The sequence below is a fragment of the Amblyomma americanum genome, chromosome 1, assembly GCF_052857255.1.
Source record: "Amblyomma americanum isolate KBUSLIRL-KWMA chromosome 1, ASM5285725v1, whole genome shotgun sequence".
In the NCBI taxonomy this organism is placed as follows: Eukaryota; Metazoa; Arthropoda; class Arachnida; order Ixodida; family Ixodidae; genus Amblyomma; species Amblyomma americanum.
In genome coordinates, this window is record NC_135497.1 from 101,222,378 (window position 1) to 101,244,751 (window position 22,374).

At 45.1% G+C, this 22,374-nt stretch overlaps 1 protein-coding gene and 2 long non-coding RNA genes across 3 annotated transcripts; all 3 read right to left on the bottom strand.

The window, feature by feature from the left end:
* Positions 1 to 7,188: 7,188 nt before the first annotated feature.
* On the bottom strand, positions 7,189 to 11,388 carry LOC144134526 (uncharacterized). The gene is made up of 2 exons (XM_077667437.1): positions 11,093 to 11,388; positions 7,189 to 10,616 (listed from the first exon to the last, which is right to left on the bottom strand). The coding sequence occupies exons 1-2, from the start codon at positions 11,253 to 11,255 to the stop codon at positions 10,435 to 10,437; spliced, it is 345 nt and encodes a 114-aa protein (XP_077523563.1). The 5' UTR covers positions 11,256 to 11,388; the 3' UTR covers positions 7,189 to 10,434.
* Positions 11,389 to 14,259: 2,871 nt separating this feature from the next.
* LOC144134537 (uncharacterized) lies at positions 14,260 to 15,777 on the bottom strand. The gene is made up of 3 exons (XR_013315144.1): positions 15,603 to 15,777; positions 14,889 to 15,325; positions 14,260 to 14,377 (listed from the first exon to the last, which is right to left on the bottom strand). It is a non-coding gene; the product is annotated as an uncharacterized LOC144134537 (long non-coding RNA).
* A 559-nt stretch (positions 15,778 to 16,336) lies between these two features.
* Positions 16,337 to 18,454, bottom strand: LOC144134545 (uncharacterized). Its single transcript, XR_013315145.1, has 3 exons — positions 18,282 to 18,454; positions 16,650 to 16,800; positions 16,337 to 16,410 (listed from the first exon to the last, which is right to left on the bottom strand). It is a non-coding gene; the product is annotated as an uncharacterized LOC144134545 (long non-coding RNA).
* Between the last annotated feature and the right edge of the window lie 3,920 nt (positions 18,455 to 22,374).

A 22,374-nucleotide genomic window follows, 5' to 3' on the forward strand; every position in this document is an offset into this window, starting at 1 on the left:
GTAATGTAAATTATATTTTTATTTTATTTTTTACGCAGTGCAGAATGTCATAGATGCCTTTTGGATTTTATATTTGTGTTCTCTACAGTGCTATAGCTTCATGATACAAGCGTAATTCACTAAATACATTGACTGCAAGCATACGAGTCACTCATCCGGGTTTTGTTAGTAAATCTGAATTTTACATATATACTGAGCATAGGCAAGGAAAACACCATGCATGCATGTTATTTTCTGCTGCCTACTGTTCACAACAAATCCTCTATACAAGGCCTGTCATGCCGATATAGCAAGCTGTCAACACTTAGTGATGTCTGTGATAATGCCTTGCCAGCTTAGTCGCAGATGCCTACTAATATGTACTTTTTTTGTCTCTTTAGGAGGTATATGTACATCGCCTACCGGCAATTTGGATATGTGTTTACCTGTGTTGCAGAAATCGCAGGGCACTGCAAAGCTGCATGGTCAATAAAATAAGGACTGCGTTTCCAACAGCCCGCTATACGTGATTCAAATATCCAGAGTAAGAATTAAACTTGTTTCACTTGTAAGAATACACTCCAGAACTGCAGTATTGCTTTATTTCATGTTTGCATTCATGATGGTCACAACTCATCTCCACCTCAATATGCATTAAAATATGACAGCAGTAACGTAACCAAAAAAAGCTGTCTGAATGATGGTGGAAACATTTACCACTGGTAATAGATGCATGTTGTATTCTCACAGCAGTCATAGCTCGAGCAGTGGTGAAGACAGAATCGGCTCTTTGCTTCTGCTCTGCTGTTTGAATCTGACATGTACTTGTCAGCAGCTTAAACAATTCACGAATGTGTTATGCCTTTAGAATTACTGCTCCGAGTGAATGCACTACTAAGCATTGCCTCCAGAAGTTCGGTTTGAGAAATCTCTATTGCACACCCCATGCACTGTGCCTCAGCACATGGGCTAGATTCAAAAAGCTGCAGTAGAAGAGGACCGCAGTCAAACAGGCGGTGAGCGTCTTGCACAGTTCCAGGTTTCTGATGAAACAATTATACTTTGTGTACACCACATTGAGTAGGCGCTCAGACAGACGGCACCCCAAACTTTTGATAGCCAAGTAGCAACTATGGGTGATGCCAGCCTGTTTGTGATTGCTCTTGCAGCTCTGCAATGCATCCACATTTGATGCAGTGCTCAACAATGATAAAAAGTGGGTCCTGTATGATGCTCTCAAGTGTACTGAACATTGGCAGGTTGTTCCCGCAGGACCTTGTGCCTCACACCGATACATCGCACCATACCAAGTGCTCTATTTCTTTTCATCACATTGCTCTAGCTATGACTGCTATGAGGGTGCACAGCACATGTATTCGTCATGGTGAACGTTACGACACACCCCAACTTTCTTTTAGGGCATGTGAAGAAGTTATCCCCACATTCGTGTTTAGTTCCGCAATGAGACAGCAAGAACCTCTCGTTACTTCATACAACAAAAGAGAGGCCATGTGAAGTGTAACCAGTCTTTTCCTATGCAAGTTAACAACAATGGGCATCTCTAACACTTGGGTAAAGAGCAGGACTAAGCATAGAGGCTGGTTTTCATAAGTGACAAATTGCAATGAAATGCTGCCTGTCTGCTCCTTTTTCTTATGCCAATTTAATGAGCATTTTTTTGGATCACGATATTGTCATTGCTACATACATGTAACAGTAAGCAAGCCCAGTGATTTTACATGTGCCAGTAAGAACAAATGATGATTATGGATTTTTATGGTGCAAGGGCAGCTATGGCCAAAGAGCGCCATGGCAGAAGGTATTTTCGACTTCTCAAGGTGGGGTCAAAGCATTTCCCAAGCATTTCACCCTAACTGTAAGAACAAATTTGGTGACAAGTTCTTTTGTGGTGTACGTAAGAAGTCTGTACCTTGCAATGCAACCAATACAAAACTACAAAATTGCTTCTTCAACCGTCACAGAGCTAGACACATTATGAGCAGATTAACATGTAAAGAACATGCAGAGTAACAGTTTGTTCCATGAAGCAAGAAGACATCTGTAACAATAATTACCTATTGGCAGCTGAATACATCATTGTGACAATGCACAAAGCAGAAAATGACAGAGCAAATAGTAAAACATGGATGAAAGGTATGTGGGAGATTAAGCAGTAACAAAAGCTCTCTAACATGTTACAGTTCGCCTGTTCAAATTGCACGCCCTTTATCACACAGTTAATGGACAGTGTATTTGATAGATACGTCACACCTCCACAATATCAATTCTAAGGTGGCTGTGCTCACAGAAAAAGGCTTTAACATACTGTAAAAGCCAGTTATCTCCCTCGTCACAAAGGTGCCTGTCAGAGCCGAGAAGGAAAACGCTATATAGTAAAGGAGTGTGCTCAGGATTCAGCCACAGAAAAAACTAGACCGTCGCTTTTCAGTCTTTGGTCTAACTCTTCACTGAAGGTGTTTTGATCTTCCCTGCAAAGCAGAGTTTGTAGTCTCCCACGGTCAAACAGTATTGTCTAAGGCATTTTGTGCACAATGCCTTGCCACATTCAGCCAACATCATGCTGTGGCTATATCCCCTCTACATTTCTGAAGTAGCACTGAACCATTTTCATCTATTCAGACCACAGAAGACGCATATGGGTTAGCTGAGAGAAAACAGACGCCAACCAATATTTTTTTTAACTTTGCCCAACATTTCGGGACCAACTCGGTCCCTTCTTCATGCGTGAGTAAAGTGTGCCAGCAGCAGCGGGGTGCTGCCTTCGCTCGCCCTTTGTTAGCACGTGGCGCAATCCACTCACGTACACGGCGGGGAGCATTCCTGGAGTCCTATTCATCACCGCCTTTGCGAGCCGGATGTGCCATGCCTAGACATGTCGCCTTTTGAACAGGTTTGGCTCGACGGCCAAGACGCTCACCATTTCGAAGGCTATTCGGTGGTCGGTGCTATCGCAGTGTTCGGCGAGGGGGTTGGCTCCTGAATTCATGAGCCGGATGTCATTTTTGCGTTGCCTTATTCTTTGGTGAAGGTTTTTTGTTTCACCAATGTATGAAGCCAGGCACCTGGAGCATGGGATTTTGTAAACGACACCCAGTTCTTTTTCTCTGGGGACGCGGTCCTTTGGTCGTGGAAGCGGCTTATTGTCGAAACAGGTTTGTGAGCCACGTGGATTCCATGTTTTCCCAGAATGCGCGCAAGTGCCTCGCTGGTTCCCCTCACGTATGGAAGCATGAGCGCGCTTTTCGTTGTTTCACTGTTGGTTGACCCCCCTGTGCTCCGAGCCTGACGGCGACCAACGCGTTGAATAAAGCCACGTGTGCAGCCATTCTTCTGTATGTCGACGAAAACGGTGGCTTCTTTTTTCTCCACTTCGGAGGAGCATATTGACTTTTCTCTTCTCGGTGCCCAGCTGACGTGGTGTTGAACCCGTGGCCTTTCGCCAAGGCAGAAGTCTCGTTTGCAGACAGCGATCTCGATGATAGGTGGGTGACAAAGTTAGAGACATCACCAGGCGGTCTACTTGCCTTGTCTTTCTCCTTTCGCAACTTGCAGGGACCGATTGAAGGGACCCAGCTGGTCCCGAAACGTTGGGCAAAGGTAAAATATTGGTTGGCGTCAGTTTTCTCTCAACTATCTCAAGAGCCCAACCAGACGGACTTCCGTTGAAGATGTTTTCGTTCAAACGCATATGGGTGATAGGCATTTCTGAAATGGTACAAATCTTTGTCATCATGACATGGAGTCAGATACTTGAGGCAAGTTCCTTCAATGTCAGCATCAAAGCCTTCGTACAGCATACCAAATTTTTAAAGTGCGGGTAAAGACACGGGATGAGACAACTGGCAATTACACAATGCAAGTCAATGTTGACTGCGACTGCACAGGCGGGCTGTTCACAAAAAGTTTCTGAATAAACCTAGTTGCGAGTAGAACTTGTGTACCATCCAGTTATATCTTTGCCTGCACTTTCAAAATTTGGTATGTTATACAAACTACTCCAATAGACAACTTCACGAAATGTTCTAAGAACACTAAAACAAATTTCTGGAGAGTCATAGTGGCTATGATGAGAACTAATGTGTACGTGTGACATACTGTTCAGGTTTGGTAGAGTGCATCTTGAAACCGCGCAAAAAAGACAAGCGACGAGGAAGAAACCAACAGGACAGAGCGCGGAACTTCAACTCGTTTATTAGAACATTGTGTCACATTTATACAATCATCGCAATCGCGTTTGGTTTATGGGGTTTAACGTCCCAAAGCGACTCAGGCTATGAGAGACGCCGTAGTGAAAGGCTCCGGAAATTTAGACCACCTGGGGATCTTTAACGTGCACTGACATCGTACAGCACACGGGCCTCTAGAATTTGGTGCTGGTGCGCCTCCAGCTTACCAGCGCTAGGCATCGCCTCTCAAGGCATGCATTTTTGACGGCCACATCAAGCAAAAAGATTTCGTTGCAATCAATACAGTCTGTACTCTTCATTTGTTTTTATTGTGCTTACTTTCCTGGGTCACTGCGTTATTTCCGTAAAAAGTGGGAAGCGGGTAACGAGGAGGCTAGAAAAAGTGAGAAGCGGGTGACAAGGCTAGGAAGCACGCATTGCGCTCCACTCAAGCAAGAAGTGGCGATTTTTGATTGCGAGGCAGAGTTTACAGTGACTCCTCGGCCACTGTAATCGAGTTTTGCAGCCACAGGTATTTGTTGTATCTGAGAATTGATTCCAGCCACTGCCTTTACACATATTTCGACAGTGGCACTGCTGTCGTTCGTAATAACCGAGCGTTCGTCACATCTGCAACTGTTATAAGTGGGCTCGACTTACCAACAGTAGTTGTACAGCGCTGCCTACACATCCAAACTTTTGTGCACCACCTCTGAGAGCCTACTTCAGAAGCTCAAAGCAAATGGCAATGAGGGAAAAAAGCAAGAGCAAACAGAAATATGGCCTTTGGCTGCAATCACGTACTTTCATAAACTGTCTCACAACTTAAAGATGACAGTGAAGTGCAACAATGTTGATAGTGTGTTTCCAGTCGCAGTGTGCACTTTGCTGGCAAAACCAAGGAAAAATCCTTGCTCAATAAAATGCGTCGATCTATTCATGGTCTGTGTCATGAGTGCTATCTATGAGATGCCTTTAATGTGTGGAAGTGTGCACATCAGCCCAACCGGCAGATGCCTCAATGAGAGATTACTGAACACTATCAGCTTGTACTCAAAAAAGCCAGTGGTCATCTGCATAACTGCTGTAAGACATGATAAGGGTGCGAGCCACTGTATAAAAGTATGAGAAATATACCCAGTGCTTGGGACGGAAATTGAAAGACTAATCGCTAAGAATATGCTGAATGCCAAAGCTGGAGAACTATGCGCAAGCACTCCATCATCTTACCAACTGACAAGGAATTTAGTTTTTTAGAGCGGTTCCAAGTTGGCCCTGCCTTTGCTGTGATGCACTGACACCGCCTTTGCAATTATTCTTGTCTGCATTTCTTGTTTTGTTTTGGCTGAAGGGGGCCTGTGTTCTTTGTTCTGGCGGTTGCAGTTTTGACTTAGCTTTTGCTGTTGCCTGCCTACCATAATCGAAACGGTTTATACATGTTACTCTGCTTTTTCTTCGATGTACTTGACACCGCAGTTTTAAAGCCTTGCTCTTCTCTCCAGCTTTACTTGTCATCATATGGTCATTGGCTCGGGTTTCTATTGGCCACACTCGGTTCCGATTTCTTGCTATACTCATGACAAAACGTCTTTTACGTTTTCGATGGATCTGTACTGATCTGATGTTTCGTTTTGCTTTATGGTTTATGGGGGTTTAACGTCCCAAAGCGACTTACGCTATGAGGGACGCCGTAGTGAAGGGCTCCGGAAATTTCTACCACTTTGGGTTCTTTTTGCGCACTGACATCGCACAGTACACGACATGTTTCGTTTTGCCTATGCTTGCTTTTTTTACTCGTGTTTCCTTGCTGTGAGGTGGATTGAGGTCGTGTTTATGAGCAGCTATTCGCTCTGAATAAACTGTTGGTGATAGTTCAGTACCAGTCCTGTCTGCATTTTTGTTCGTTTTCGTCTTTTTCCACCACATCCTGTAATCATGGGATCTGGTACTCTGCCATGGCAACAATGCACAAAGCAGAAAAGGCATAAAAAAGAGGTACCATGCATATGACATAACATCATGCAATGCTATTTCAATAATAATAAAAGGATGAAACGGAAGCTGAGCAAGCTGCATACGGCACAACAATCAGACAATTCACAGACATGGTGATCTGTGCCATTACATAAAAATGCACTTTCAAAAATAATGGACCCTTTGGCAGCTGGTCCAATGCTACGGTACCAACGTGTAGAGCACAATATGAAGCAAAACCTGAGACACGAGCACTTCAAAATACTGCCTATACTCAGTTTCACAAGATGTTTGCAGCACTACAAAAGGTAGAGTTCTCACGTCCAATCAGAACAGCATGCACTACATTACTGTGTTCCTACGTGCCTGTCGCACCACCAATTACTGATGGGCGGCTCCATTCATCTGAAAGAAGGCATACTAGAAGAACTGCAGATTGGGCTAGTTGGTGATGCATAGTGGTGGTTCGACAGCGCAACAGCACACACAGACCAAGTAGGTGTGTGTCTCGTCTCCTACTTGGTCTGTGTGTGCTGTTGCGCTGTCGAACCACCACTAAGCATACTAGAAGTTAGCTTCTATTTCCAACAGGTTGCGCTTGATGTCTTTTATTTTCTTTTGTTTCTTTTTGGACAGGCGAATGCCCATTCCAAAGGAACTGGCCCCACTTTTTTGTCAGCATCTATTCATATCAGTTCCTCTGTTGTCACGTCACACTTATTTTCAATGTTCCTGTCATGTGCATATAAAGTCCATTCGATTTGCCTGCAGTCCCTGCACCAGTTCTGTTTAGTTCCGCGGCAGTGCCGCGATCGTGCAGCGCCAGTTCCAGCAGTTGAAGTGCTGCTTTGCACTGGCTGCTTCCAAAACGAATGGTGGAGTGCAGATTTGTTCGTCTGCTAGCCTTGGCGTCGCCACCAAATTGCAGCCAGCAGCGTAGTGCCCAAATCAATGGCCGCCAGCATCTCAAACCGTGTGAAGAATTTTCAAATACACATCGCAGCGAAGTGTTTCCATGAATCAGCCTCGATGCAAATTCGCGGCAGCTAAGCGAAACGCACGTGTGTTCTACTGAACACGACTGAGGTGTGCGAGCGCCGACTTGCATGTTAAGCAGTTGTTGCAACAACGTGCATCATGCGCTGCATGCGTTTACTTTTTAGTTAACATAACTGGCTTCGAGTACTAATATAACTTTATTAGTACAAAGGAAAGACGCCGCTGATGGGTCCGTCGCGGGCACGATGGTCAAGAGATGCAAAGTGCCGGCCAGGGCCACCTTCCCCACCTCCGTCGCCACATTCTCGGGTGGCCAATTACGTTCCATAAGAGTTGGTGGGCCTGTTTGAGGCAGCGTTCTCATCGACGAGTGGAATAATTTGAGAATCACCGCCGTTTATCGCAAAGCACAAGCCATCATATGCTTCCATGGCAGCTGCAGCTGCACCATTTCGGCACCGACCACTGAGGAGGTGCACAGTTTTCCTGAACTTTCCTGAACTAGACTTGCACAATGTCTGCACTTTTATTAAACGACTCTCATCGTGCAGACGGCACCATCTTGCACCGCTGAAACGAATGGCTAAGTGCAGCACCGCGAGAACTTGTTCATGTAGTGCAGGCGAATCGAACGGACCTATAATTTTATTTATTCCAGTGTGGTCACTGCACTAGTAAGCTGGGTCGAATGCAGGCAGAAGCAGCAGAATGCCGATGCTGGTGAAATGCAAAACAAGCTTATGTGCTGTGAAAAAGTCGATGCACAAGAAGTCAAAATACATCCCGAGCCCTCCACTACGGCATCTGCCATATCTCGTCAGAGACGATGTCATTCTCATTTTCGTTACTCTCACTGCAACAGTACTGAATGGCTCCGACTTGAGCATGCTGATATAAGGAGCCACGTTAGCACGTTAAAGGGGCTCATTTCATCATCCTCATCACAACTCCATTCAGCACTGCTGGTTGTGTCGTCTCCCAGGTTGACAACAATCGCCAGTCCTTGGTCAACAACAATGTCGATGATGTGGTCCAGTTTTGTCATCATATCTTCCTCATTGATAACATGCTGCACATAATTCTTCCATTTCTCAGCAATCACTTGCATGATGTCTTGCCAAACAAGAGGCTCCACGTCTTGGAGCAAAAACGTCTTGTTTTGACTGGCCATGAAACCCTTGCCGTCGCTCTAAACAAGCTAAATCGGGTTCGGTTGGCAGCGGATGGCCAGCAGCTGCAGCGATGGAGTCCACACGGTATCGGTCCGCACCTGTGTTCACGCTGTTGACAAGTTTCATGAGCATGGCCTTCATCATGTTGCTGCTCCATGCGACACCTTTTCCGGACAGCCAAGCCTGTATGCCCTTTTTGAGGCCCACCCGTGGCACTTTATCCTGTTGCACAGAATCATATGGCTCATAGTCCATCACTATAACACTGCCGGCTTTTTAGGTGACAACGCTCGGCCCATTGTCCACTGGTGAAGCGTTCGCTTGCTCCCCTGGGTGAGTTTTGTTGTCGCCCTCTTGATGAGCGCATTCGTAGTTGAACTACCCCCGCATTCTACGCGAAGCGCTTCAAGAAGCGAGCTGCTTCGCCTGCTTAGGAAAACAGCGCACGGTCGGTGTAGGACACACAAGCGACAAAGCCGACGCCATGTAGACAAATGGCGACGCATCACTAGCTCGCAGCAGGTGTCTGCAGAGCTGTGTCCGCACGAGCTTTGTTAATTTCAGCAGTGATTGAAACACTCTCTACTATTTAAATCTATCAGTCCAAAATATGTTTTGAATTGCTGTGCTTGTTGTTTGGTTAACAGTCCTGCTCAAATATTTGAGGGACTATGCTTGCACGAGAGGTCCGCCATCCGTAGTGCTGCAAACATCTTGCGAGATGGAGCATAGGACTGTAGGCATAACATGCAACCACTCCTACATATTCCAGTAGCTTCCGATGGGCTGGATTGTCTGTTGCGTGACCCAGCCCTTTCCCAACAATCTTCAATTATTCCTGTTTGGCTCTACACATGGCCACTGTATCCCAGCAAATTTCTTAGATTCACCTCCCCATCTGACTTTTGGCTGCCCCTGATTACCTTATCCTTGCCTTGAAATCTTCTCCAGTAACCATCCGTTACACATCCAACATAAGCCGAAGAATCTCACTGAGTGGTTCGGACAAGCCGACACCACCCAAGTTAACTTGGATCTAAAAAGTTTGTGATGAGTCGATCTTGTTTGTGCTGGTTTGCTCCTAGAACAGTTGACAAGAGGGTCATCTACAGCCTACATCGTTAGTTTTATAACAAAAGGCAGTGTAGACAATTAATTTTTGTCTACCACTTGCAAGTTCTTTTTGGCACGGCAGCATGGTTTTTTTAGTGTCTACACAAGTACTGCTGGCCTATTACTGGAAAAACAATGCATTTCTTTGTTATCTAGTTATTCTGTTAACGACAATTGAGACAAAGGCATACAGTGTCTTTTTCAAGCGAAGCACACAGAGACGAGTTCGTGATCAGATCCTGACATAAAATGAATATAAAGGCACAGATGACACTGAGTGCGTGTCAGTGAACAAACAGGAACATTATTCACCTGGAGCCTCTCTTTGGTTTTGTTTTCAGGCACATTCCAAGAAGATATTTTTTGCTGCCACTTTATAGGCTGAACTGCTAGAATACACAACTTTCTCTAAATGGTGACCTGGTATCAATATTTGATGAAGCCTGCCAAAAAAATAGCTGCGAAGCTCAATGTCGGCATACTTAGCAAGGCCTCTCACATGAAGTGGGTGCCAGTGACCAAGGAGGAGACACAGGTGTTCCTCTATCTCGTGCTCGAAGGAAAACAGTTCAGATGTAAAGGCAATACTGGTACTGGTCCAAGAACAGGCTTTAGAGAGCAGAGGAGCAGTACCTACTTCCAGCATAAACAAGAATGCTTCACTTTGTTGGAAATGAAAGCGTCACCGATCTTGGTGGTTATCCACAGCTAAATCTGAATGCAATATGGCCCTTTTCAGACTCACTTGTTGGACCTCTTGGCGTCTCTCCTCAAAACGAGGCTAATTCTAGACCTCAGTATACTCTCGTCGCTGCATCTCTTCTTACTGAACACCTCTACACTCTGCACGTAATTAATCCAGAGCCTTTCACTACAGCATCTCTCACAGCCCATCTGGCACTCTGGGACGTTAAGACGTGCTTGTGCGAAATATGTGACAACTGCCACCTCCACAAAAGATGTGTGTGCGACCACATCACACATTCTCATCATCTGTGCCTGTAATAACACTAGGGTTGTCTTTTCGTGGTGCAAAACTTGAGGTGGTCCCGCACTAGTGCGGCCTTGTCCACAGGGTCAAAATAGCTTGTAAGGGGTGGCGGCGGTGGAGGTAGGGCACAGAGGTGTGCAGCGCCAAAGCTGCTGCTGTCCAAAAGCTCTTCAACAATTTCAAGGAGATTCCCAATGTAGTCTGCACAAAACAAGCGAAAAAAAAAAAACATAAGAAAGTGGGGTACCTGCTGCAGTGGTGTAAGTAGAATTTAGTTTGAAATCACAGAAATAAATTACAGCAAGTAGTTGAAAACAAACAGCCTTGAGGTTGTACTACAGCAGGGTGAGAAGTCTCAGTGACATCATTGTTTTTTTTTCAGTTTTTTGTTTGGCTGCACGCATGTACTTTTTTTGCATTATCATTTTATCATTTCTCGTGCATTATCTTTTCTTACCTATTAGTTCTGAACCATGCACTTGCAGCAAACAGTGCCAATGTTAACCGGCACAGTGCATTTTGATGCTCTTTATGCATTGCAGCACTATCAGACATTATTATTTTTTAGCTATTAGTTCTGAATCGTGCATCGATCCTAAGGAAAAAAAAACTGAAAACTATGGTGCCTGCACCGTAGGCATTAAAGTTTTTCCTTCCCTCTGGAGCTCTTTACGCACCATTGGTTGCAGGTTCTTTGAATGGGCATGCCACTGGCTTGCTTTTCCTTCCCTTCGGGTATTTGACTGCCCATCGCTGCTCGCCCAAGGAAGTTCTTCCTTGCAACCTGTCAGCGTTCTCATTATAATGCAATGCAGCCAGTTGTGTCCTGTGCAGGAACATGCACAAAGTCAGAAGTGCACATCTCTACCTAAACATTGGCTAAAATGAACACACAGCTGACCTCATAGAATGCTTTCATGTGAAAAGAACTTAAACAGTCGTGCCCATGTATATGAACCTGATATTCACACGGATTTTGTCCGTTGCATCCGAAGTTCATAGTAAGTGCATTAATGTAGAAGAACTTGCGGGGCCAGTTGGTGCATAGCTCTCTTGGGCTGGCATTGTGCACACGAAAGATGTACATAGGAAAGAGCAGAAGATGACAGTTCTGTCATCTTCTGCTCTTTCCTATGTACATCTTGTCCTGTGCGCAACACCATCCCAAGATAGTAAGTCGACTTGCCTTATTACAGCCAAAATATAAGTCAGACAAAAGTGGTGTTCATTTCTCTAAAAAGTCTGTTGTGCACCTCTGTTCCTTCAAAGCAGGGCCTATCAAGTCATTTTCTAAGTTCTCCAGTGCGACCGTATGCTCCTGGCTCAGACCGCTGCTGCAGACGAGCCGCTTTAGGTATGCAAAAATACCAATAGTGACTGCAGCATTAATGGAAACTGCTAGTAGGTAGGCATCCTTAGCTTCAATCCTAAACAAAGTTGGAAAAAGGCATCAACGAAGTGATCGCAGTGCATGTGTATGCAGAACATACAGTATGTGCAATACTTGTGTAAAGCACTTGTGCAGTGTACTGGACTTTAAATAAAGCGACACCCTGCTGCAGTTGTTAGGTTCTTGAAGCAACCTTTGCACGGAAGTAGGTACAGCCGCACAGACCTTCAAAACAGGTGGGAACCTATTCTTTACCCGAAAACTGTCGCCTAAAGTCTGATTTCAGTTTTCACTCATCAGTGTGCACTGCTTCGATCTATACAAGGGTGACACAAACTCGCTGCGGTCTGTGCACTGCCTGCACCGGCAGCAGTGCACAAGGTGGAGATCCGGTTGTGTAGGCAATGCAAGTCACATGATCGGATTTACCAGCAAACATATCTCGAGACCAGCATTCAAACTTCTTGTACCGCTACCAGTGGTTGATCACCGGCAGTGTGCGGTATAGTTTGCTGCACATGTGTACAGCAACTGACCTTGTAGCCTGTCTGGGTATGCTTGGCTGTCACTTAGCAGCAATTTCAACACCGACTTTTTTATTAGGGGTTAGCACAATCTTTGGGGGAGAATACAAGAGCTGGGAGACCAGCTTTCGTCAGCATGCTGGCGGGAGACATGCCTTCTTGCATTCACCTCTGCATTTTATAACTTCAGGGGCAACCACTACCCCACCCCATCCCTCGCCCTCCCTTACCGAGTGATGGGTGACCTTGCTAACCAGCCCCGCCGTGGAAGACCAGCTCGTCCTGATCTCCAGGGGCCAGGCGGCTAGGGAAGCATATGGGTCCCGTGAAGAGGGAACCACTCCCATCGACGGCGTCTAAGCAGACGTCGAGCTCGAATCAATAAAGTTGTTTCTCTCTATCTCTTTCAGGGGAAAGTTTGCGGCACCTCCTCGTTTGTCAAAACTGAGCGGTGTGGCCACAGTTGTTTGTTTTATCCAAGACGCAGTGCCATATTCATAACACATATTTTGACCATAACACCACCCTGATTTCGTATTAAGAAAGATTTCGTTATACCTTTGGCCGTTACAAGTCTGCTCGACCGTAGCTACATGCGTGCTGCACTGTGAGCATGGCATTCCCATCACAAATAAATGGGTGGAATGTTGTCACACAATGTGCCTCAGCACAGTGCATTTGCCACCTGAATTGAAGGCCAATTTTTGTTTTCTCTGCAGTGTCACTGCAGGCCGTGACTCTGCAGCTCTGAGCATGTTAAGTAAAGCCTCTGTAAGTGCAGATGATCACTCACTACTTGCTCCTCTACCTTGTTACCACTGTGAACCAACATCCTTGACGTGCTTGCCGCAGACATGACTGTCAATGCAGATATTCACACAAAATTATTTGCACAACAGTGGGTAAAGGAAAGAAGGAAGTTGAGACAGAAACATGTTCGGATGCTCCGAGAAACCCAAAACGTGCTTCAAGGAACCCTGCTGTTTCATGGACCCGTCTGAGAATGCCTGCTTTAGGGCTTTGTATTGTTTTGTACGCCACCGTGCAGAAATATTGTAGCTGGCGCAGTAGCAAACACAAGGAAGTGTATAGTACAAAACATCTTGTCCCATTTCGTAAACTGCGGTCATGTGGTGTTCCATTAGTTTTAAATAAAACTAAACCAGGCTGCATGGCTGTAGTTTTATTGAGACATCTCATGTAGCTCTTCAGCTCCTAACATGGCAAACAGTTAGATATATTGATATTTTTTGCATGGACAACAAAGAATTTGTAAACACACCAGGGTAGGTATTTTAGACACATTACTGCCGCCCTTTATAACATCTAGCACAGAATTATATAAGTGTATTGCTGATGCGTATGTAAAGAAATCAATACTTTCATACCTTGCCAGCATTCCATAGAAGAAAAATGTGAAGCTCTTTAGTGCGAGCCTATTGACCAATGAATGGAATGACTCCACGCTTGATGTCTGGCATGACGCTGACACCTGCTTGATGTCGATAAGCAGGCGGCTGTTTTCAGCTATAACCCTCAGCTTTATAAATGCATCGGTACCTGGTCACATGAAATAGAAGGATACAGCATTATATAGAAGCGGAAAACTTTTGAAGGGCTGTCAGAGTAAATCATGAAGAATGCACCAATGAGCAGGTCTACATTCCTCTTGTTTGCAACGCATCAACCAGACACTTTATCATGATCATGACAATCAAGGGTAATCATTTGGACCGCCAGCATTGAAACAGCAAAAAGCGATCTCTACAATATAAATGCCAAGTTACTTGACACGACAGAATTACCTGGCAAGATCCACTTTCTGGGCAAGAGGTCCCCGTGGTCACAGTTGGGATATTCATCACTGTGCTTACAGTGCTTGTTCTGCACGTTGTTTAGAAATGATCGCCAAACGGCCACCGCAAGCTCACCCCTGGCTCCACCAGTCTTCACTGAAAAGTACAAGTGGTTGATGATTGACGTCACCCACTCTCCAATGAGATCGCAGCCTCGTGATCTTGATACAGCCTGCAGCTTCTTTTTTAGCCCTGCACAAAAAAAAAACAAGCAAGTATTCTTAGCTGCCGTTTAAACAGTAATTAGAACACCCGCATCACCAATAAAGCTCTCAGCCAACTGAAAGTTTGTCTTCCATGATCATCTGGACACTGTTAATTCTTTGAAAAGTTAGGCGATGTTCATAAGTAAATATCAATCTGCATGACAGAACCCACACATGAACACACAACAGGTATGCACAGCTTGAATGCTATGCATGGTGAACAGCACACCTATGTTTTAATGATAAAAAAAAAGGCGGAAGTACTCTTTCGTAGCAATAATTTTGCAATATTAACAGCTTGCAAGGAAAGTTAACTTCCAGGATTGAACACCAGGATGAGAGTATTTACACCAGTTAAAGCTTCCTACAGTGCTGACATGGCAACCTCTGTCATCCCCTATTTGGCCTGCTGCACTTCATGTACTACTGCTCATTCAGAGTGCAGTCTCCCGGCAGACAGCAGATCAATGACGAACTGGAAAGAGTGAGGTACTAACATTTGGCTACATGCCAAGCATCAATGCAGTGGGGGACATCAGGTCGCTCTTTCAGCAAGTGGCTGCGCACCTGGGTGTGCCTGTCTGTGACAAGTTTAATGACACGAACTTTTTGGCTGTCAAGCACCCTCAGGAACCTCTTTAATCCCTCCAGCTCCATGGCAGAACTGCACGAGACCTCATTTGACTGCAACAGGAGATCAAGTGAAAGAAAAGTTAGAAGTGACCAAAGTGGATGCACTCCACACGAGAAAACTGGAAAGTCTTTTACCTGCACAAGCTGCACGTCAGTTATGCGTTTTAGTGACGTGTCCATCAGCGAGTATGTTCCGTAATTAGCGCAAATAGCCTGGTGAATCTGCAAGACTGTCGCCTGCCAGCTGGGCACCAGTTGTGCTTAAGTTGTTTAAGAGAGAACCTTTTTGGCATTTCCAAAGCTGCAGCAAAAAATAGAGACATATTAGTACATAAGCAACGCTAAAGGCCCAGAGAAAAATAAAGGGAAAAGGCAATAACTGTAATGCAATGCTTATAACAATACACCCATAGCAATGGGAAGCATAGTGCTACGTAAAAATAATGTCACTTTTCTCATGACTAGGCACCCAAAAACATGCCTAAAAAATTTATCCGTGACATTAGCTGTATGACCTTGCTTATGTGAAAGCTATTTTTCTAGTGGACACAAAGACAGTGCTAACAAATTATGCCCACCTTGTGTGCAGCCAGGACCAAAATGTCCTTCTGTATGCGGTAATAGGTCCACTTTGTGAAGCAGGCAATACCCGCACTCTGCAAAAACCTAAGAACTTGTGTTGGGCTTGAGCCAGTGAACAGAATTGAGGCAGCCAGAACAATATTGCCCATGGCAAATCGCTTCTTCTTGGGCTGACTGTGCCAACTTAAAAGGTGTCCATCCTGGCACGTTGATGTCACAACGGCAAGAGAGCCAATAACCTGCACACACAAGAATACACACCCACACAGTCCTTTAAATATGCTAGAATGCGGGATTAAAGCTCCTGTTATGCGACTTCTACATAGCGTTAGACAAAAAAAATATCAAGTAGCATAAGGACAAGTCCGCCATCACATATGGTTTTCAACAACCCTGAAACAGACTGGGTGATCACTTGTACCTTGGGATTTGTAATGAACGTTGCATTCAATGATCACTGAAGCACCTGTGTGGCCAGTGTAACCTCCTATTTTTGTAGACGCTTGAACGTGAATGAAAATGTTTTTGTACTGAAACGTACAGCATGCAAGAAATATGTCTGTGCTGTCTTTTTAGGCAGACATTTTAGAAATACAAGAAAGGACAGAAGTTATCAGATTGACAAAATGATAGCAAGAAATTCTAGAAAAACTGTGCTGCAACAGCTTAGCATTAGAGCAATGGTTCCCATACCTGTACTGATGACTCTGCTGGAAGTGGCACTGCCTGCAAAATTTCATGCGGTGCAGGAGGTTTTCCTCATATACAATGAATTTACGAGGAGTTGTCGGTTGAGTGGCAGAGCTGCAATGGAAATTTATATTGCCTTTAAAACAACTTATCTTTTTGTGTTGCATGCTTCACATTTTTCCACGCACAAGCAAAGCTTCTCAGATGTATTACTAAAAAAATGTCAACTATTTAGAGCAAATATGTTGACAAAACTTATGTGGCGCAAGAGTGTGTATTGACCAACATACCAACACATCAGTACCCCATGCATAGGAAGGGAAAATCAGATTTTAGCCATTAGACGCACTTACGCTTCCAAGTGCTCCAAAGATGGCTCATATGTATCATATTTGGAGTTGTCGTGAAAAGTGACAGACATTTCTGGTGACTGTGGTGTGGAGCACCTAGGTTGCCAATCCTCTGGCAGCACGATGTCTGCAAAATCGCAGTCAGTTTGACATCCTGCAAGGCAAGATTAGAGGCTATTGTAAATGTACACACACTAAGGCTGAAGTGTGAAGAGTAAAGAGCAAAGAAACACAGCAGCTTAGAAAAAAGTATGCATAATGCAACAAGTATGCTCTGGTAGTGCATGTCTAACACTCGCCTAGAAGAAAAACACTAAGTTTTGTTAGAGGGTCCACCAAAAAAAAAATGTATCAGCACTAAGTGTGTTGCTTAAGAGCACTGCACTCTCCAGTGAGATTACAGCACAAAAACCTACCACAGGAGTCATCAGAGCACAAATAAGCAACACTAGCAACTGAATCATATGCTCTATCCCAAGGCAACTAGCAAATGAACTGTCCACATCACCTGATACTGCACTTGAATGCATTATGCAAAGGCAACACAATGTGAAGATGAGATAGCGCATGCATGCTCTTTCCGCACTGAACACCATGTATGCTCACACTATAACACGGCCACTTATCAAAGGACTGACTTCAAGTCCTTGTATCGTATGTTAGGGAGTTTTCCAAAAAGAGATTTGGAGCATGTTTACATCCTCCATGAACTGAAAAGTGTGCTTCAATAGGTGTATTGGATTCAAATCCCGAGTTGTTATAGGCTAGGACAGATTATTTCCTCCTTCACAGATTCACTGTGTATAACAGCCGCATCTTACTGGTATTCATCTAGGGGGCAGAAACGTGGAGGCTAACGAAAAGGGTTCAGCTTAAGTAACGGACAACACAGCGAGCCATGGAAAGAAAAATTATAAATGTAACGTTAAGAGACCAGAAGCAGGCAGAGTGGGTGAGGGAACGCACACAGGTTAATGACATCCTAGTCGAAAATCAAGAGGAAAAAATGGGCTTGGGCAGGGCATGTAATGCGAAGGCAAGATAACCGCAGGTCCTTAAGGGTCACGGAGTGGATTCTAAGAGAAAGCAAGAGTAGCAGGGGGCGACAGAAAGTTAGGTGGACGGATGAAATTAAGAAGTCTGCAGGCATAGGGTGGATGCAACTGGCAATTAGGACAGGGTTAATTGGAGAGACATAGGAGAGGCCTTTGCCCTGCAATGGGCGTAGTCAGGCTGATGATGATGAGATTCAGAGCTCTGCACATGACCACCAGCTGGAATACGCCATTAGTCACGGCCTCTATAACTCCACACAGCATGCCTTCCCACTGTCCCAATTCACCTAGACATAAAAGTTGCTGTTACTTGTGTCTTTGTTTACACTTGCATCTCAAGCAATGAGGCAGGCCGTCAGGTGACAAACAGTTTACAGAATTCCCTATGGCAGGCAAACAACCATGCGCTGCTACTCATGCAATAATACACTGCTTACTGCAAAGCTGCGCCACAAACACACTCCTTGGCATATCCAAACTCGTCAATGCTCAGTAGTGGCAAACATAAAAACATGTGCGCACACATGCTTTTCACATAAATTCAATAAAGGTCAGACATGCTAGCTGTTTTCATACGCACCCACAGTTCAGTTCACACCTTTTGTCTGCACACCGATGCTCCTCATTTTTTTATATGAATTGGCCTGTGTCGCCTTTACTGACACCTGCACAGAGCACTGCGTCTGGGAGTCATATGAACTGTGTGCAACTCCTGCTGTGGCTCCACAAGGTGGTGATGGCGCGCAGGAGCGATGCCCAAGTGCTGGAAGAAAAGATGATCACAGAAGTCTAGGAGGCATGTTTAACTGATAATTTGTGCGCACAGAGCATACAGCATATGCAACATGTGTGCCACAATCATGCCAGTGGTTCGTTCATTTCTGTGCTACACAGACAGGTCAGCCAGTTCTACGAGTATAAACAGATAATTGTGGCCACATCCTCCCTAAAATGGCACAACAGCCATATAGAACATGATAGGAAATTCGGCGCCTTAAATTATATTGTTAGTGGTTCATTTATGGATTTATCAATAAAATTGTGCGCCAAGTTGAGCTGGGGTTATTGTAAGCTACTGGTAAATTAGCCTCGCGATTATTCTGCTGGCAATTGCTCCGCCGTAGTGATTCTTAACATCGTGAATTTCAAAGACCGAATCTATTTGTTCGGATTTTGTGTTTACGCACTTTGCATATTAGGGTACGATCGAAACTTACGTGAAGATACTTCGTCCATGGCCGGCATGTCGCAGGAACCGTCACGATCGCCGCCAACGCCAGCGATACACTGCGCAAAATATCAAACACACCAGACTTACAGTCACCGGCAACAAACGTCGCTACAGCCATTACCATCGGACATAATCACATGCTTGCCACATGCAAGTGGTCATTTAAATAGTCACCGCCTGGTTATGGCCAATCCCCCTTGTGGGTATGTGCCATTGTGTGAGGTCAACAACAACAACATAATACACACCTGACGGTTCGGAGAAGTTGCTCCCGTTTCTTGTGCAAGGAGACGACGAGCAGCAGCGGGATACACCGTCGGCACAGCACCGGGTCTTAGGCGCCGCTGCGTTGGAATCTTAAGCTCGGCCGCATACGTGCTGTAGTACGAGTCCATCGAAAAGTGAAGTGAACAAAGCACGCTGCTCTTAGCCGGTGTCCAATAGTGCCGCCCGGCGGCACGAACAAACTTTATCCACGCGTCCCTTTGCTCTTTGTCCCGAGGGAACTTATGCAACACCGCGCCGTCTCCGGCTTTGCTTGGGCAGAAGCCCATCACGCAGTAGGTCAAAGGCATGGTTGTCGCAGCGTTCCAAGGCTGGCTGCCACGAACAAACACGCTCACACGTTGAACGTCGCCGTAACAGGTTCGTGAGCGTGCAAACTGCCGGCTATATTTTCTAGTACAACACGCACAGAAAAGTCTCGCAAGCGAGGGACGGCACCGAGCAACCACGCAGTCAGTCAAAGGTCGAAGCACTCCAGTCAGTGGCACGCTAATCTACGTCACATTATTATTGCGCTATGACGTAGTGCATTCGTTCTTTTGAGGTAACGTCACTAACTGCCGCGCTAGCGATGGCTCCAAATCATGAGAAAGAGCATTTTAGAACTTTTTGGAGCCGAATTAAAATTACTTGCAAATGTTTGTAATATCCAGTACTTCGTCATGGGTGCCCTTGAATACAGGAGAAGCCTGCAGCATGCTCTTCATAGCCTTAAAATTTAGTGCCTTAGCCCCATTAAGCTGCCGCTTCATTTCCATAGTATAAGACTGGTTGGCTTTGCCTACCACACTGCGGCGCCGCTTTCCTATACCGTAATGCCAGCGAAAATAGAAAATAGAAAGAAGATACGACTGTACTGAACTACTCACACTGTGAATAAAAGAATTCAACACCAACGCCGCCAGCAAGCTTTGATTAGAGAGTAGAATTTCGTAGAAGCATTTTTTTGTGCTGCAGCCAGTTCTTTGAATCCTCACTGAGATGAAATCGGACTTCGTTCCGGGAAACAAGGTTTAGGACTTGGGAATTCAACGGCCTTACTGGGTATAATTTCTACATGTTTTACTCCACACTCTGATCATCTGACAGGCTCTGGGCTGATGATGAAAATGTTGAGGGTGGTACCACGGTTCCCGTTGGACCGGCGGCCACCCGTAAGGCCCGGCCAGTGCCCCATTGTTAGCGTACTATACAGGGTGTTTCACCTACTACTTTACAAAATTTTTAAAAATAGGCTTTTTGAGCCTCACCGAGTGAAATCCTCATGAGGTGAGAGTGAGGACGCCTTCATTGAGGGCTCGCCCTCGTGAGGATGCCCACCTCTCGTCGCAACTCACCAACATGTGCATGTAGCAGACGCCCCTGCCGGGAGCAGTCCGGAACTGTGGCTTTTTCTTGTTGGTGAGACGCTTTAACGTTACGTTGAGCCATGGTCAAGAATCGCTCAGTAACAGTGATGCTTGGAATATAAGTTTGTATTAGGCTCTGCATCTTGTTTTTAAACAGAATCCAGTTTGTTTCAACATCCCGTTGTGAAAAACTAAGTAGAAACGTGTCACATAAATTAGCAAGTTCTTCGTTAATAACGTTGCAGTTGCCTTTGTTGTTGTTGTTGCTGCTGCTGCTGCTGCCTCAAAAGCGATGGCACATACCGACGGTGGGGCATTGGCCAGGGTATGGTGCAGATCGAAACAGGCGAAATTTCATCCAGGTTTATCTCAAGCTGCTCATAAATATAGAGGAACATGTGAAAACAAACAACGAATTTTGAAAGATCTTGAGCAAATCGGAATGAAAATTGAGGAAACAAAGCTGTGTGGGTGGAATAACCAAATATTAAAGAATTAATCAGAAAGAAAATAATTTTGAGAGGAAAGTAAAAGGCATCGAGAAGTTAACACAAAAATTTCCCGGTTTCGATAACATGCCTGTGAAGAAGCTCACACACCTGCTTAAGGTGATGCCCTTTGACGGTTGCACTGAAGGAGAGGAGGACGGGAAGAGTAAACGGCTGCCCTAACTGAACGAGAGGATTTTGCAAAAACTTAATTCTCTGCCGTGCGAACCGCCGGAAGGAGAGGATGAAATGATCTACCGTTTCAACGTCCCCGCATGACGCACATAGATGCGACGGCGTGAACCCAGAACGGCGTAAGTAAAGATTGAGACGAGGAATCCTGGCGAGCAACAACGTCGTGGAAACCTCACAGTGCCTTCAAGCGAATGAGCTTATGTTCCATGGGAATTTTAAGTGTTCAAAGTCCGCTGTAGCAAGGATGGGCTCACGGCTCAGGTTCCGGTGTAGTTGGAAATGTTCATAACGGGTCGTGGTCATCAGAATAAGGTAGGGAACGACATGGAAGGAGATGAAGTCTTGGTTACAGACTTAAAGCGAAAAGGGGACGTGATGGTGGATGGCTCATTTTTCTAACAAATCAGCCACCGAATTTGAAGTAATGCCACAGTGCCTTGGAATCCGCTGAAAACGCACTTCTTGGAATCGGTACAAGAGACTTGTCCTCGAGCTTTCAAGCGCTGCCAAGACTGAGAGACAGTCCTAGAGAATGATTACATGAGAATTAAATATTGCGTGGAACTTTTTCAAGGGCCAAACCAATAGCGAGAAATTCAGCAGCAAAAAATGGTGTATAATAAGGGACCCAGATAGAATAAAACTAATCTAGTGCGTGGGAATTAACACCTAGCTACTGCTGCTTTTTCGCCTTGTTGAGATGCATCAGTAAAAATAACTACGTGGCTTGGATACTGGAACAGATATTTTTCCAGGAGACCAGTTAGCACTTTGGCAAACAAGTTCTTTGCATATAGCGGCAGCGTACGGTCGAAGGAAACAACTTGTGCACTCTGGACATTTCTATCGCATTTCACGGACCTAATTAAGCGATACTGCAATTCTAGACAACACGTGCTCTGTAAACACAAATTGAGGCAGTTTGTAGAGCTGCCAATGCTTATCTAGAAACAAAGCTGGATTTGTGTAAAAATTGGGGAAGCCACTGCAGGTATAGGCTCAAGTCACCGTGAGAATGTGCGCACTGTGAGGAGCTGGAAGCGCGAGTTAAGTCCCGTACGCTGGCTTCCAGAAAGAGGACACAATTTGCTGTCAACGAGAACAGAAAACTGGGCGAGTTGGAAT

Coding starts and splice junctions, on each gene's coding strand:
- LOC144134526 (XM_077667437.1), bottom strand. CDS start 11,255: ATGTTCCTGCACAGGACACAACTGGCTGCATTGCATTATAATGAGAAC. Junction 10,617..11,092: donor CAAAGAACCTGCAACCAATG/GTGCGTAAAGAG, acceptor TGTTTTGTGCAG/ACTACATTGGGAATCTCCTT.